This window comes from Podarcis pityusensis (assembly GCF_964106645.2).
Source record: "Podarcis pityusensis genome assembly, chromosome: 10".
NCBI lineage: Eukaryota > Metazoa > Chordata > Lepidosauria > Squamata > Lacertidae > Podarcis > Podarcis pityusensis.
In genome coordinates this window covers 69,569,087-69,583,405 of record NC_138035.1, presented here as the reverse complement: position 1 = coordinate 69,583,405, position 14,319 = coordinate 69,569,087, and the positions used below count along the sequence as shown (strand labels likewise).

At 39.7% G+C, this 14,319-nt stretch overlaps 1 protein-coding gene across 3 annotated transcripts in view; it reads right to left on the bottom strand.

The window, feature by feature from the left end:
- Positions 1-14,319, bottom strand: part of RELN (reelin) — a 285,563-nt gene that overhangs the window by 156,328 nt on the left and 114,916 nt on the right. For all 3 annotated transcript variants that reach the window (XM_081023370.1, XM_081023371.1, XM_081023372.1), the window contains 4 exons: positions 13,347-13,379; positions 11,621-11,699; positions 3,528-3,624; positions 2,292-2,343 (listed from right to left, as the gene is read on the bottom strand). In XM_081023370.1, the coding sequence (XP_080879496.1) occupies positions 2,292-2,343; positions 3,528-3,624; positions 11,621-11,699; positions 13,347-13,379 (261 nt within the window). The remainder of the gene's footprint in view (positions 1-2,291; positions 2,344-3,527; positions 3,625-11,620; positions 11,700-13,346; positions 13,380-14,319) is intronic.

Sequence of the window (14,319 nt, the reverse complement as noted above, 5' to 3'; positions counted from 1 at the left end):
ACCACAAACTTAAATGTAACTATCCTTCAAAATTCGTACTTCTCTGAATGTTGTGATGCAATTCTTGAGCCAAAGAAATTGGCATATTAGAGGGAAGTATGCATAAAAATGAAAGGAACATACAAATTGCCAACTTTTAGGCCAATTTGCTTGCAAAAATGTGTGTATCAGGAGAAATATGCACTAAAATGCTGACCAATTTTCATGAGGATTTTAAAAAAACAACAAACTGAACTTATTGGAAACCCGAAAAAGTAAAAGAAAGAAAATTGATACAGTACTTCCATCCATTCCTACCTGCAAGTATATATTGCAATGTTGGTGTTGGTATTTAGTGTTTGACTCGGACTAACAAATCCCTACTTAGCAATGAGCTCAGTGGGTGACTTTGAGTCAATCTCTCTGTCTTGTTGTAATATGCAGTTATTGGCACACATGTTTTGTGAGTCTCTTCGTCTAGCGGTTTTTTCGTCTTGCGAAGCAAGCCCATTGACGGATTAGCGGATTAGCGCTATTAGCGGCTTATTGGCTTAGCGGATAAGCGGCTTAGTGGCTTAGAAAAAGGGGGGGGGGGAGGAAAAAAAACCCGCAGGAACTCGCAAGACATTTTCATCTTGCGAAGCAAGCCCATAGGAGATTCGTTTTGCAAAGCACCTCCAAAACGGAAAACTCTTTCGTCTAGCGAGTTTTCCGTCTTGCGAGGCATTCGTCTTGCGGGGCACCACTGTTCTTTCTTTTTAAGTCATTTGGAACATTATTTTTCTTTTCTCTTTTTACTGCCAATGGATGGAAACTTGCTTTTGAAACTCTTGTGAGTAAAATATTCATTTGTTTGCATTGTTGAGTGTCTGTGATTTATTCTAGCCTAAGTATTTTCATGGGCAACATTTGTTTAAAAGTGGATGAGGGCAGACCTAAATCTAACTAAGTTTTAATGTGCTTGGAGCAATCACCATTATTACTTTTTTAATTAGGCACAACTGATTCCAGTGCTGTATGCTTTGGTGGAATGAATTTCTCACATTATTACTTAGCTCATATACAAGCCCACTTTCTATTATATTCTGCACTCTATGGCTGGTGCACACTGGACAGTGCAAATGTGCACTCTGGATGGAAAGCAGACTTTCCTTTCTTTTCTCAGGCACATGAGTATCACAACGAACAAGATCAGTGGTGAGCAGAAAGCAACGTATTGTGACTGAGAGATGCCAATATCACAACTGACCCCTTAGCTGCATTACTAATTCCAAGTGGTATTCCAAGTGATATTAAAGTAATATTTAAAAGTCTGATAAATAAGTCAATGTAAAGTATAAATGTATTACACATTTTTGGAACCTTCTGGCATCTAGATTTAATTCAAAGTAGAGGAGAACCACCCCGGTGTCAATCTAATTGATAGTTTTCATTTCCAGCAAGTATCTCCACAGTTTAATCACAACTCTACTGAGGTATACCCTGCTAGAAGAATTACTTGTTAAAATGAGAATTTAATTTAGAAATACATTTCTAGAATTCCACAGAGGAAACAGTCAACATTGCTTCTTTGGTCTTATTGAGTTATCTATACACTAAAACGTTTTCCTCCAGCACACATTTAATTGAATCATGTCTTCAAAAAATTAATACTTTTCTATGCCTGTCAAAAACCACAAGTCACCACTTGCCTTCTTTGCTTAATACATCATACAAATGTGCAGTAATTCTCAGCAGGGTTTAACACATCATACAAATGTTCAATAATTCTCAGCAGGGTTTAACTAGTTGCCCACACAGTTTTGATGATAGGAGGACTTCAGCCTGACCATAGCTGTATTGCGACATGATAGGATTAAAATGTGTATTGACTAAATATATATGAATGATGTAATTCTGCATTCATTAAACACCTCTGGATAAATACAAAATAATGAGCTAAAATAAAAGGTATGTTTAAAACGGTGACTGTTTAACACAGTGGTTCTCAACCTTGGGTCCCCAGATGTTTTTGGCCTACAACTCCCATGATCCCTAGTTCACAGGACCAGTCGTCAAGGATGATGGGAGTTGTAGGCCAAAAAGATCTGGGGACCCAAGGTTGAGAGCAAGGAAAGCAGATATTCACGCTCTCAAAGTTTCAGACATATCTCCTTTTCCAGCACACACTGAACTAATTACTACATGGAAATTTACTCATAACTTTTCATGATATACATTTTTTTAAAAAAAAGAAGACTAAAAACTTGAGCTGTATTTTCCATTTCTAAAATGTATATTTTTTAAACTGAAGACACTATATATGAACTTACCAATAGAAAACTGGAGTACAGAAGCTGTGGTTGTATTAAGGCCATTAGTAGTCTGTGGAGAAGAGAAAAGAAGAAATGTTGCATTGAATCAGCAAACTAATCAGTTTATTGTAGTTTTCTTGGAAATACAAATGAGAATCTTTGAACCCTGTAAGTTTAATGCCTTGGACTCTGTTCCAGTTACTTTCAACAGCGGCAAGCTCAGAAATAAAGGATATTTTATTTTCTGCTTTTCCAGGTATTGCTATCTTACCATATGCAAGTTATAAATTCTTTGCTTTTGTCGTAATTATGAAATGAACATGCGATTTTTAAATTGATTTTGCACCCTTACCATCTTACCTACAAATTAAGCATTCTAAATAGTAAACAAATAACTGATTATTGTTTTTGTGAGTGGTTATTTTTGAGCATGAATATAGTTTAAAGCAGTGTTTTATTTTAGGCAATCCAAATAATGATGTGCAACCTTTATTATTATTAATTTTTTAAAGTTCTTTTTAACACTGTCTCAAGTTATCCATTGCACCTATTAACATGGAACATGCATTATTTATCAAGAGTCATGTGCAATTGTGCCAGAAAGAGTTAACTGGCTGGGGGTTTTATCCATGGTTTTAAATATATCTATAATATTTTAAATTCTGCATAGTTAATGGAGTTAGCAACTTCAAATGAGAAAGTTTCACATTTCGTATCTCCATTTTTGAATGCCCACACGATGAACGCAGCAGCCATGCTGGTGCTTGTTTCTCCTCTAATATATCCTTCCTCTTTAGAGCATTATATTCTGCCATTGGATGGCTCATCCTGTGATACTGCCAGCACAGCGCTTGCTGTGCAGCCAGCACCTTAGATGATTAATTCCACTTTGCAAGTCTGTCTTGGCTTGAATGCTGAAACAAAGCGACGAATACACCAGTGCTGCTTAAGACTGAAACCTTAAGGTTGCATTTCTGGGAATAAGACTTATTGAATTCAACAAGACTTACTTCTGAGTAGAAATGGTTAGGATTGTGATGTAAGGAAATAATATATAAAGGTATAAATCTGAAAGGGTATATTGGAATGCAATGCATTGGGGAGAAGTACAAGTAAGCAATGGGGGCTAAGGAAAAGAGCCAGAATGCCCCCCCCAACTGTAACGTTGACAGTGACATGTAAAGAAAACTGACAGTTTCTGAATTGAAAACTTGAAATTCCACAAATCAGTCAATTTCGCAAACAGCCACTTACCAATTCTCTTGGCCCGTATGGCTCACAGAAAGTGACAGCACTGCCATGCATAATTACACCACATTGGTCTCCAACCTCACAATTACTACATTCAAACCTGCAGGAAAACAGAACACAGTCGAGTTGAAAATGCTGAAAGGCAAATTAGAGGCTTGAAAATTCTGACTTTGGGAAGGAAAGGTCTGTTTAGGAGTCCCCAAACTCAAGTTAATGAACAAATTACCATCCAAAGCAGAATTGTTATTTGGCTTGCCTATAAGACGCTCCATTTAATCTTGCACCACTTTCCCCACCAACAAAACATCCTCATGTTAATTCAAAATATTTAAATCAAGTGAATGGGTTTTTCCCCTCAACTACAGTCATGTTTTAGTTTTCAAATATAACAAATATAATATTGCAAGTACTACTGTGTGGTATTACAGTAAGGATAATTTTGAAACAGATTTTATTTCTAAGCACAGTATATGTAAGTAGGAGAAAAACAGCTAATTGGCATCATCATGGGCTGACGGCAAGAGGACCAAAGTGTCCCATTATTAACCCAGTATCACTTATTTAGTCCAATAACAGTCTATGCTTTCGACTATTTAAATGATTCTAATAGTATTTTTTATTCAAACAAAACGACTAATTCTGCTACTTATTTTGCACCCAAGGTGTGATGGGTAGTGTTGAACACCTATATAGCATGGACCTGTTTAGAAACCCCTACGCAGCTTTGCACTTACAGATTAGCAATGACACAGTATGCATTTGCAGCATTCCCTGTAATGCAGAAGGGAGGTATACATATTGTTACCACCCCACCCCAATCTCTGAGTTGTGAGAGACTCCTGGGGTCCCGGTTTTACCAAGGGTTCCCTTTCCTTGGGGTGACGGTAAGCAGAGATTGTGATGGCTTTAGGATTTATATGCGCGCGCACACACACACACACACAGCCTGAACATAAGATGGAGGCTATCACAGCATTAACACTCCCTTGCTTCCCCTTTAGTTTCCCAGGAGAGTCCCAAAGCCAAGCACAGAGCAAGACCTGTCCTTGCGTCTTCAGCCTCTAGCCTCCAGCCTCCACCTTTCAGCTTCCAAATCTCACACCTCTAACTCTACATACTGTTCTCCTACATAGCAGCTAAGTGAGGGTTGGGGGAAAGGCCCACCCATATGTTCTATGGCACAGAGCAACTTCTTTGGTTAAGCTAAATTGTGGCACTTAACTAGCCAGCCAAAGCCATTATCTTGACAAAGGAACTGGTTTGGCTGCTTTTCCCTTCTACATTCTACTTTCATAGATACAGGATTGTGGGTTCTGGGAGGAGACCCAGACTGACCTACCACCCCAAAAGGAATATCAACAATCAGTTCACTTTGTACAGCATCTCTGTGTGTACACGTACACATTGCGGGGAGCTGTGCTTGAGTCCCACCACCTGTTACATGCCCATCACAAACTAAATGTATAACATCTGCCTTATTATGGGACATCCCTTGGACACATGTGGTGTCCTAAGGCAGGTTATGTGCCCTCATGCCCCAGCTTCTCTTTCAGTCTTCCCTTCCAGCTTCTCCCCTCATGTTTGTATTCCGTAGATTCTGATTTGTGTTTTGATAATTAAAGTCAAGTCTTGAATTGATCAACGTGATCCCAGCACAAACATACCCAGTTATGTGTACTTCTTGTTTACAAAAGTAATGGGCATGCAAGCCTTTTCCATCTGTACCAAAGCAGCAAAGCATTACAAATCTTGTTGGGTACTTGGCAGCCTTTCCTTTTGGCTAATGAATCTTGCCTAAGGATAAACAGAAAACACACCTTTGGCTCAACAGTAATACATGCAACAATGTGCTTAGCTTTCTGCACAGACCGCTGTTATAAGGTTGTTGTCACACAGATTGACTTGAGAGTTTTTAGAAATATTTTTGTTTATTGCAGATCGTTTCCCAAAGACCTGTATGAAAGAACTACTCTTCTCTACGACATATTTGTTCACTTTTTAGCCGGCGGATCCACCAGGGGAGTGGGTGCAATGAAAGGATTAACTTGATGACAATCATCCAAAACAGTGACAAGTGAGGGTGTAGCTAACTGATTGGCTTTTGTTTTCTTTCTTATTTACAAGAACGTCCTGCCGACGTTTTGTTATATATATTTCTACTGAACTGAGGATTCAAACTGGAGGACATTCTTCTTTTTTTTTAAGATATTTATTAAAATTGGAGGACATTCTTGACTTCCTAAAAAGTACCTAGCAAGAACATCTAATGCTAGACATTTTTTTTAAAAAATGCAACAATCCCTTGCTGAAGTATTTGTACAACAGTTGCTAGGCACCTGGAGTGCTACAAAAGAGTTACTCAATTCATAAACAGGCATGATGCCATTGCAACAGATGGACTAAATAGAAGGCTAGGCTGCCAAAAGGCTGCCCATGAACATGAGATTGTAGATGTGCTGTTATTAAAATGACTGCCCGTTAAGGAAATGTGCTTTCCTTAACCCAAATGTTTTTTTTTGGGGGGGGGGATTTAAACGCTTGTTAAATCACAAGAAGTTAGCTCTGTATTCTGTGAATTAGTTGCTAGGGGTCCTTATCCTCCAAGATAACTTTTTGACAATAATTGCTGGTTGTTAGGTCAGCAAAATGGTTAGGGCTGTCTATTTCACAATCCCTATAGCCTGAGGAGTCCTAATGGGCAGAATACTTGATGACTGGGTTGTGTTTTTTCAGGTGTTTTCCCTTGAAAATGGTAAACTATTAATGTAGTATATTGTTTTGAGTCCCTTTAAGTATAATGACTTCTGTGAGGGAAGAGGGAACTCTTCATGCATGCAATAGGGAAATCAGTGTTAGAAATTGGGATAGAAAAGCTAGGAGCCAAATGGCTACTGGGACCTGGGTGGTGGGCACCTAAACAGAATGTCTAGTCGCCATTTGGGGAGGGGGTTGGCAAAACTTTTTATTTATTATTTTGATAAGCCTGAACTAATATGCCATTCACATAAGTGACACATTGTTAATATCACATTTTTATCAGAAATCGTTAATACATGTTTTATTTGGTGTTTACAATAAAAATATTGGTACCCTACTTCAGTTTTCAAAGCACTCTTCTCTTTATTGTTAAACTCCTTCACATATTGTCTATCCTTAACATAGACTTTGAGGCTTCAAAGCACATACATTTGAGTAATCCTTGAGTGTCAGCCAGGCACAAAAAAATGGCACCCAGACTTTTCAAGGCACTCGCAAATGATTAATCTTTAGGCACAAAATGCGCCTGGTGCCCTGCTAATTTCAAACCCTAAGGGAAATCACTGTGTTTGCAATCCCCTTCAAAGAACAGAACAGGAAAATGGGTAGGATTTCGGGAGTATGCCCAGAGTCATTTATAACACAATCTCAGTACTATGTCATTGTGAGGAATTAACAATTGGAATAGGCCTGCCCACTGAACATGCCCTGCTAGCCATATACTAAGGTTCACCTAGAATGCTGCAAACTTTGTGTCTCGGGTATCCCAAATGTCAGCTTTTAAATAGATGCTCTGTGAAAGCAGCTTGGGAGAATGTGTTGCATTTTTTAAAAAAAGCAGTGGGGAAGTTAATTATTTATTTTCTTTCTTACTTTTATATCCCACCTTTCTTCTGTCGTGGAATACAAGGTGGCCTAAGTGAGTTGGCCTCTTTTCTTCCCCTTCTTCTTTGTGATATCTGAACCAGGATGATGAGATTGAGCAGGCAAAGTGAAACCGGAGCCTCACTCTTACATTGATATCTCACCTTCCTTCAATCATGGAATTCAAACTGATATGCACGGGGTTCTCAGGTAGCCCCCCATCCAGACACTAACCAGACCCAGTCACGCTTAGCTCCAGCAAGGTTGCTTCATCGTGTCCCCTCAGATCATGCCTTCTCTGCTCTACATCTGCCTTGTCTTTCCAATTGTCAACTCCACAAAGGAAGAAAAGGACAAGAGGGAAAGTTATGGACAACTACAGGTGCCACATTCAACCTGGCTGACAACCCACACTTGACAACCCCTATCATCAAGTTTGCACTGGGGGAAAACTTAAAAGATTTAATACTGATTCTTGCTAATCTCAAACAAGTAGCTATTTTTTTCTGATACTTGCTCAATGGCAGCTAGCCTGATATCCCTTTTAAGCTTGACTGCCACCATCAATATAATTCTCTCAATCTTAACTCTTCCTTTCCCCAAAACTGAGCTTAAAATGCAAGTGAGTATACAAATGTGTGCTTAGGCTGCATTCTCTGTAAATACAGAACAGGGGATGCATCACTGGCTACAGGTTAATCTGGATGACCTTATTAGGCCTTTTCCCTCTTTTTAATTTCTCAAACTCTATGCATATCAAGTGGCTTTGCTGCTCAGCTACTTCTCCTCTATAATCTGGTTTAGGAAATACTGTGAAGAGCTCTGGCTAGCTGGAACATCTCTTTTTATCATCTTTCATCTCCTTTAGGATTATTTTCTTTATAAAATCATGAACAGCTTTGAGCAAATCCTGATTCCAAGCCTTCATGTCGACTTTGAAATGTATTGCTTCGAAAATTAAATGGCTTAGAGCTGGTCACACACACACACATACACACACACACACACAAATTTAAAAAATAAAAAGTTGAAGAAGTCATGCCAGTAAAATATTAGTAGCATCATTAGGGCATCAAATGAAAAGAAAGAGAACTTCCAGCATCCAGGTTCATATACTCTTGACACTATCTGAAGTGTCATTTTACAGAAAATGTGTTTGTAAGCAATTTTCTTAATTGCCTTTGCTGCTCACCTCAGATATTCTTCATCTCAAATACAGAAATGGCTTCAATTATTTTTGTGTGCATGCCTGATGTTACTAAAGAGTTATTTGCAGCTCAATTCTATGCATGTCTACTCAGAAGTAAGACCTTTGAACTCAATGGAGCTTACTCCCAAGAATCAAAAAGCACACTGCCACCCCAATTAGGCTTTCCTTTTGAAAGTGCCTAATTTCCTTGCATAAAACAAAAATATCCAGTTACCAGTAGCATGACATATTTTGCACGGGGAGGGGTGGACTTTAAAGCTTGTATCTAAGTTATACTCAGAGTATACACACTGAAATTAATGGACTAAAGTTAGCCATGGCTATTAATTTTAATGAGCCTGCTCTAGGTGAGACTAGCATTGGATACAACCCTGACGACTTGGATACAAGCCCTTAAGTGACTAAGCAGATGTAAATGTGCAAATTCACAGGCACATTAAACCAAAAGTTGAAACTTAGGAAGTTGGCTCACTTCAAAACAGAAAATGAGAAATTGCTAAAATGTTCTTGACCCGATGTAGATATATGATAGGATTCTAAGCACAACAGTCCATTTCCAAAACCAAGTTCTCTGAAGCCTTGAAGGCAAGCATTTTCTTTGCGGTCCAAGAACATAATATTCTGAACAAATATACAGCAACAGGAAGAACCCACTCTCCAAAAGACAAAGCTAAGCCCATCTAAATTTGAAATATAAATCCCAAAGCTTTGAGGATGTGAACAAATCATGTCATACAAAATTTCAAGAAGAAAGGATTGGAAAAGCCCATTAGAGCTCAAAAATATTGTGCACAGGACTTGGGGCAACCCACCTGCCTGGTAAGAAACTGATTGGGCAGAGGAGGCAGTCCCGAGTGCACAAAGGAGGGTGGGGTTGGGTGCCATTAATTAGTAGATAAGATCAGCAGCAGGACATTGGACAGCTCCAAACTGACAACTTGATCCCACGAGGTCTGAAGCCCAGCTGAGTCCTCCCTGGCCCACTGTGGAATGAACAAGGGTAATAAAAAGCCTTGCACCGCTTAAGTACAGCCAGGTATGTGGTTGCCTTTGCCAGATGGAGGGTCTGTGAGTGTGAGGGTAGTGGCTCTGGTTGAGGGGTGCAGCCCCAAAAGACTCTAGCTTAGAGTTTTCCATCTAAGGAGGCTTTGGGTGACTTAAGTCCTGGGCTGGGATATATATATCTACACACACATTAAAAAATCTTTTAAAACTATACAAATAATTACAATAAAAACAGCACGGCACCAGCCATTTCAATAAAAGCAGTCAGCTCCCAAAAGCCTGTTGGAACACTTGCCAGAGGAAGGACAACAAGGAATGAGTCAGTCTAACTTCTCTAGAGAGGAAGTTCCAAAGTCTGGGGAAGTCACCAAGAAAGTATGGGGTGGTTTCAAGGGTCCTCCTTATACAGTTCCTCTGTTGGTGTGTATACTACATCTTGCAAACAACACTAAGCCCCTTGAGAGCAAACTGAGTGTAGTAGCAAACACAGAGTTGGCCGCAATCTGAACCTCACCAGTCAAGGTACATATAAATGCCGTCTTAGAATGCCTCTTTCCCCACTGATAAAGACAGAAAAGATTCCCTGCAAGAGACACTTCAAATTTTCTCGGTGTGAGTAACCTAAAGAGACCCAGAGGCTAGTTTCGCAACAACTGTTTCACTGCATTTATTACTTTCAGAGAGAGTATGCTACTCCTTGCATGATAGAAAAACCATCAAGATAAAAGGAGTCCCTGAAGGTATTACAGGCCTGTAAGATGCCAATAAACCACTGTATGTGTATACCTTGGGTAGAAATAACAAATCTGGTGGTATAAATGATACAACTGCCTGAATTTCAGGTTGAGCACCAACGTATGACCAGTGCAACTCACAGTGTGTACTTGTGATAACTCTAAAGGGGCATTATGTAGAATTTGCGCTAAGGTGTGAGGATGTTAGTTTGTGAAATTACAGGTGCATGTGTTCCAGCTAAATCGATGGTAATTGTCTTCCTGGAAATGTGCAGGATTGCAGCCTTGCATTATAATCCACAAATGTTGATAGCACAAAGGCTCTCATCCAAGTGTGAGCAGCTGAAGAAAGGAGACGATGGCAGAGAAGATGCTAATGGAGCATGAGAAGGATAAGACATTGACTGTCTAACCAAGCAGTATGAGCATGGGGATGGGGGAGACGTAACTGAGACCATCTGCTCACCCGATTCTCTTGCAGCTCTTCTAGAGCAGAAGCACTGGGAAGAGTGTTAGGGTGTATCTGCTGCCAACTGCTGAACATCTCATACATCTGTTTGCCTGTATTGCTACATTTTATGGGAGCTGAAAAGTGGTGCTCCCCAGTGAGAGTGAGGATTCCCAAGGGAAGTTGTGCGGAGTTTATTCAAATCTCTGGGAGAAAGCTTGAGTTTTGGGGGATGACAGCCTGGGTGGAAGTTGGACTGCTTTCCACAAACACACATCTATGAGACATCTATGAGTTTGCTATAGTATCATTCTGTTTATGGGGTGTATGGCGTGCCTGGTGTTTCTTCTGCAGTAGTTCATCCACCTTTGGTCTTCCACCCTGCACTCAGCACTCACCTGTGGCTCCTACCAGTTGTCAGCATGTGACAGTGGCCACACCCTGGGGAACAGCTTCAACTGGCTGGCTAAACCAGGTGAGGACAGCCATTGAGTCTCAAACTCTAGATGAGACATGCTCCAGCAGATTGAGCAGGTGAGACTAACAGGGGGTCCAACAACCTTTTGAGACAGAGGGGAACCAACAGTTCTGTTTGTCTTTTTATTGGATCAGAATTCACTTCCATGCTGGGTGCTTCTTTTAATAGACGAAGTAGAGTGAATTATTGAGGTAGTATATGAGATGAGGGGCTGGTGAACATAATAATGTTTAGACTAGTTTTTAGCTGCTGTTTTGCTAGTGTAGTTTTATAGACTATAATTGCCTATAATTGTTTTATTGTTGATTTATTAATGATAATGTATTAGTTTTATTGGCCCAGGCATTGTAACTGTGGTGTTTTGTGTCATAGCTATGATGTTCTATTATGTTTATTGCTATTGATACTTTTTTTTTTTTTAAGCCTTTTGGAAAGCAGCTCAGAAATACAATTAATCAAATCCATGGCCTGAGTGTGCTGCTTCTTTACTTGAGGGTTGGGGGAAGGGGGTTGGCTGTTGTCACAATAAAAATAGGGTGGGGGAAAGATGATACTATATGTGGCTCTTCAAGAAAAACGTAAAAATGAAGCAAAACTTACCACATAGCAGGATTCAGTCCTTGTAGCTGATAAGAATCAAAGTCATCTCGTAATATTATGCTTTCGCTGTGCATTTCAGCTGAAAATGAAACACAGAAAAGAATTCCCAGCATAGTTTGAAAATCAAATGAACAAATGAAATCTCTTTCTCGCTCGGCTTTCTGAAAATATGATTTGGTGTCCTAAATGTCCTGCTTTCACTTTTATTTTTTGGATCTTCTTGCACAGTGGTAGGGATCACAATTTTCATGCAAAAGGTCTAAGCTTCAGTCCTTGGCAGCTCCAGGTACACCTAGGAAAGACTTCTGTCTGAAACCCTGGAGAGCAATGGCCAATCATTGTAGATATGCTGAGCTAGCATGACCAGTCACATGACTTGGTCTAAGGCAGTTTCCTATGTTCCTACTTCTCCTACTTCTGTCACATGTGGGATACATATCCCACAGAATATAAATCAGGCATAGGCAAACTCGGCCCTCCAGATGTTTTGGGAATACAATTCCCATCATCCCTGACAACTGGTCCTGTTAGCTAGGGATGATGGGAGTCGTAGTCCCAAAACATCTGGAGGGCCGAGTTTGCCTATGCCTGATATAAATAATGTCAAAGGCCTCCACTTGTTTTAAAAAACAATTCAGGACCAATTAGCTGGTAGTGGTTTCATTCTCATGTTCTCCACTCATCTCCCTCCTACTTTGTGAGCCAGTGTCCAACCCAGTATTTCCCAAACTTGGGTCTCCAGCTGTTTCTGGACCACATCCCTAGCTAGCAGGGCCAGTGGTCAGGGATGATGGGAATTGTAGTTCAAAAACAGCTGGGGACCCAGGTTTGGGAAACCTGGTCCAACCACTAATTTCTCAAGTTTTGAACTACTGGTGAAGGAATTTATCAAATTGCTTGATACCTGTTTTAGGTTTCTAATACTCACGGACTCTTCACATATATTAACATCTATAGTGGTCAATGAAATTTATATATTATCTAAAAGGGAGAGGGGATTATGATTGTCCTTGCTGGCACTGATGCATTGTTTATTTAACATCCTTGCCTTGGGTGTCAGTGTTCATAGAGGAGACAGACCCAATGTGTATATCTTACAGTCTCCACGCTGCAAAAATGAAGCATGCAGATCACATATTTTAGGTCCACATGCCCAGACCCTATGCAGATCTGACATCTAATATGAGAACATCCGACATGCTCGGGGGTGGAGCCAACTGAAACAAACATACCCACCACCCCGCCAGAGATAGAATACTAATGTCTGCAAAAGGCTAATGTAATAAACAAATGAGCTCAAACATATTTATAAGAGACAGAGAGACATCTGTTAGGTTCATCTGTCAGCTATTTTATTAAGCATTTAGGGGATCCAAAATGAGCTGGAAAAGATTCAGTTATGATTTTCAGTCTAATCTGGGATTAATCTAGAAATACAGTAACATCTCCCTTGCTGCTTTCTCAGAGCTTGTTCTGTGCACCTGAGGACAAGAGATTTGAGATATTATATATTTAGGATGCAACAATTTGAAATCTAATAAGCAAATGGCAATGGGAGGGCAGAGTAGAACTAAGTATATTCATTTCTCATTCAAGTCTGATTTATATCCGAACTCTTTCAAAGCTGCAGTTTCATGATTGCTTTGCATTATAGCAAAGCAAAAAATTCAAATACAATAACATAACACGGCAACTGGAAAAAGCAATAGTAACTCTACTGACATACCTAAAAGGGGATACAAGGGAGCTTCTGTTGGAGCTGCAAAAAGAAAAAAGAAAACACCATTCTATTTCAATAAAGCAGAAGATTAAAATGATATAAATGTTATAATGCTGCATATCATATATATCTTGCTCTTCTCACATGCTAAACAAACATCACATTGCCATCTTGTTTTCATTTTTTGCAAAGTGGTCTTCAAGTAACAAACTTTTGGTATGAAGGACAACAATATTAAAGGAAATAAAAGCCACATTAAATATGACATAGCTCCTCAAATACGTCAAATTTTTGGGAGTTCTACTCCCTTTTTTTGAATTTTGGTCAAAACGTTTATGATTTTTCTGTTTCCTTCTGAGGAAACTGAATAGTTCAGTGAAAAGATGTTTGTAGCAGGCATCCTGTTAAGGCTTTGTTCAATTTTAGGTTTTCTAATTTTTTCCTTAAACTTTTTGATTTTTATTATTTAGTTTATTTCCACAAGATAATATTTCTAGTCGATTACTTCGCATTTCAGGGATTTTCACGGTATTTCATTTGTTTTGTGCAATTTCCTGGTTCCGTGACTGTCTTTTTTCTACTGGCCTCAAATGGAGGAGGCTGATCACATGTGTTGCCTGGCTGTAGAGACCGATACAGGAGAAACATGTTTTGTTGCAGCTGGGGCAGATGAAGGCATCCAGTTGTGCTGCGGCAGATGCACCATGGCATTTCTCCTCTCTGCGCTCCTGCCAGCGGTCTTTCCTTCTCTGGTCACTGCTGTGGATATATGACCTGTCTGTCTGTCTCCAGGCACTAAAAGCCACCACAAATCTCAGTCACTGTAGCTCTCCAGCAGTTTGACTTCAACCTCAAAGGCACACCATTCCTTTGTCTCCTGAGAGAGACAGATGCCAGCAACAGAATTGGCTCCTGTCCACATGTGCATAAAGCTTCATTTGTACAGATTCACTCCCATAATACTTGTTATGTACTGAAG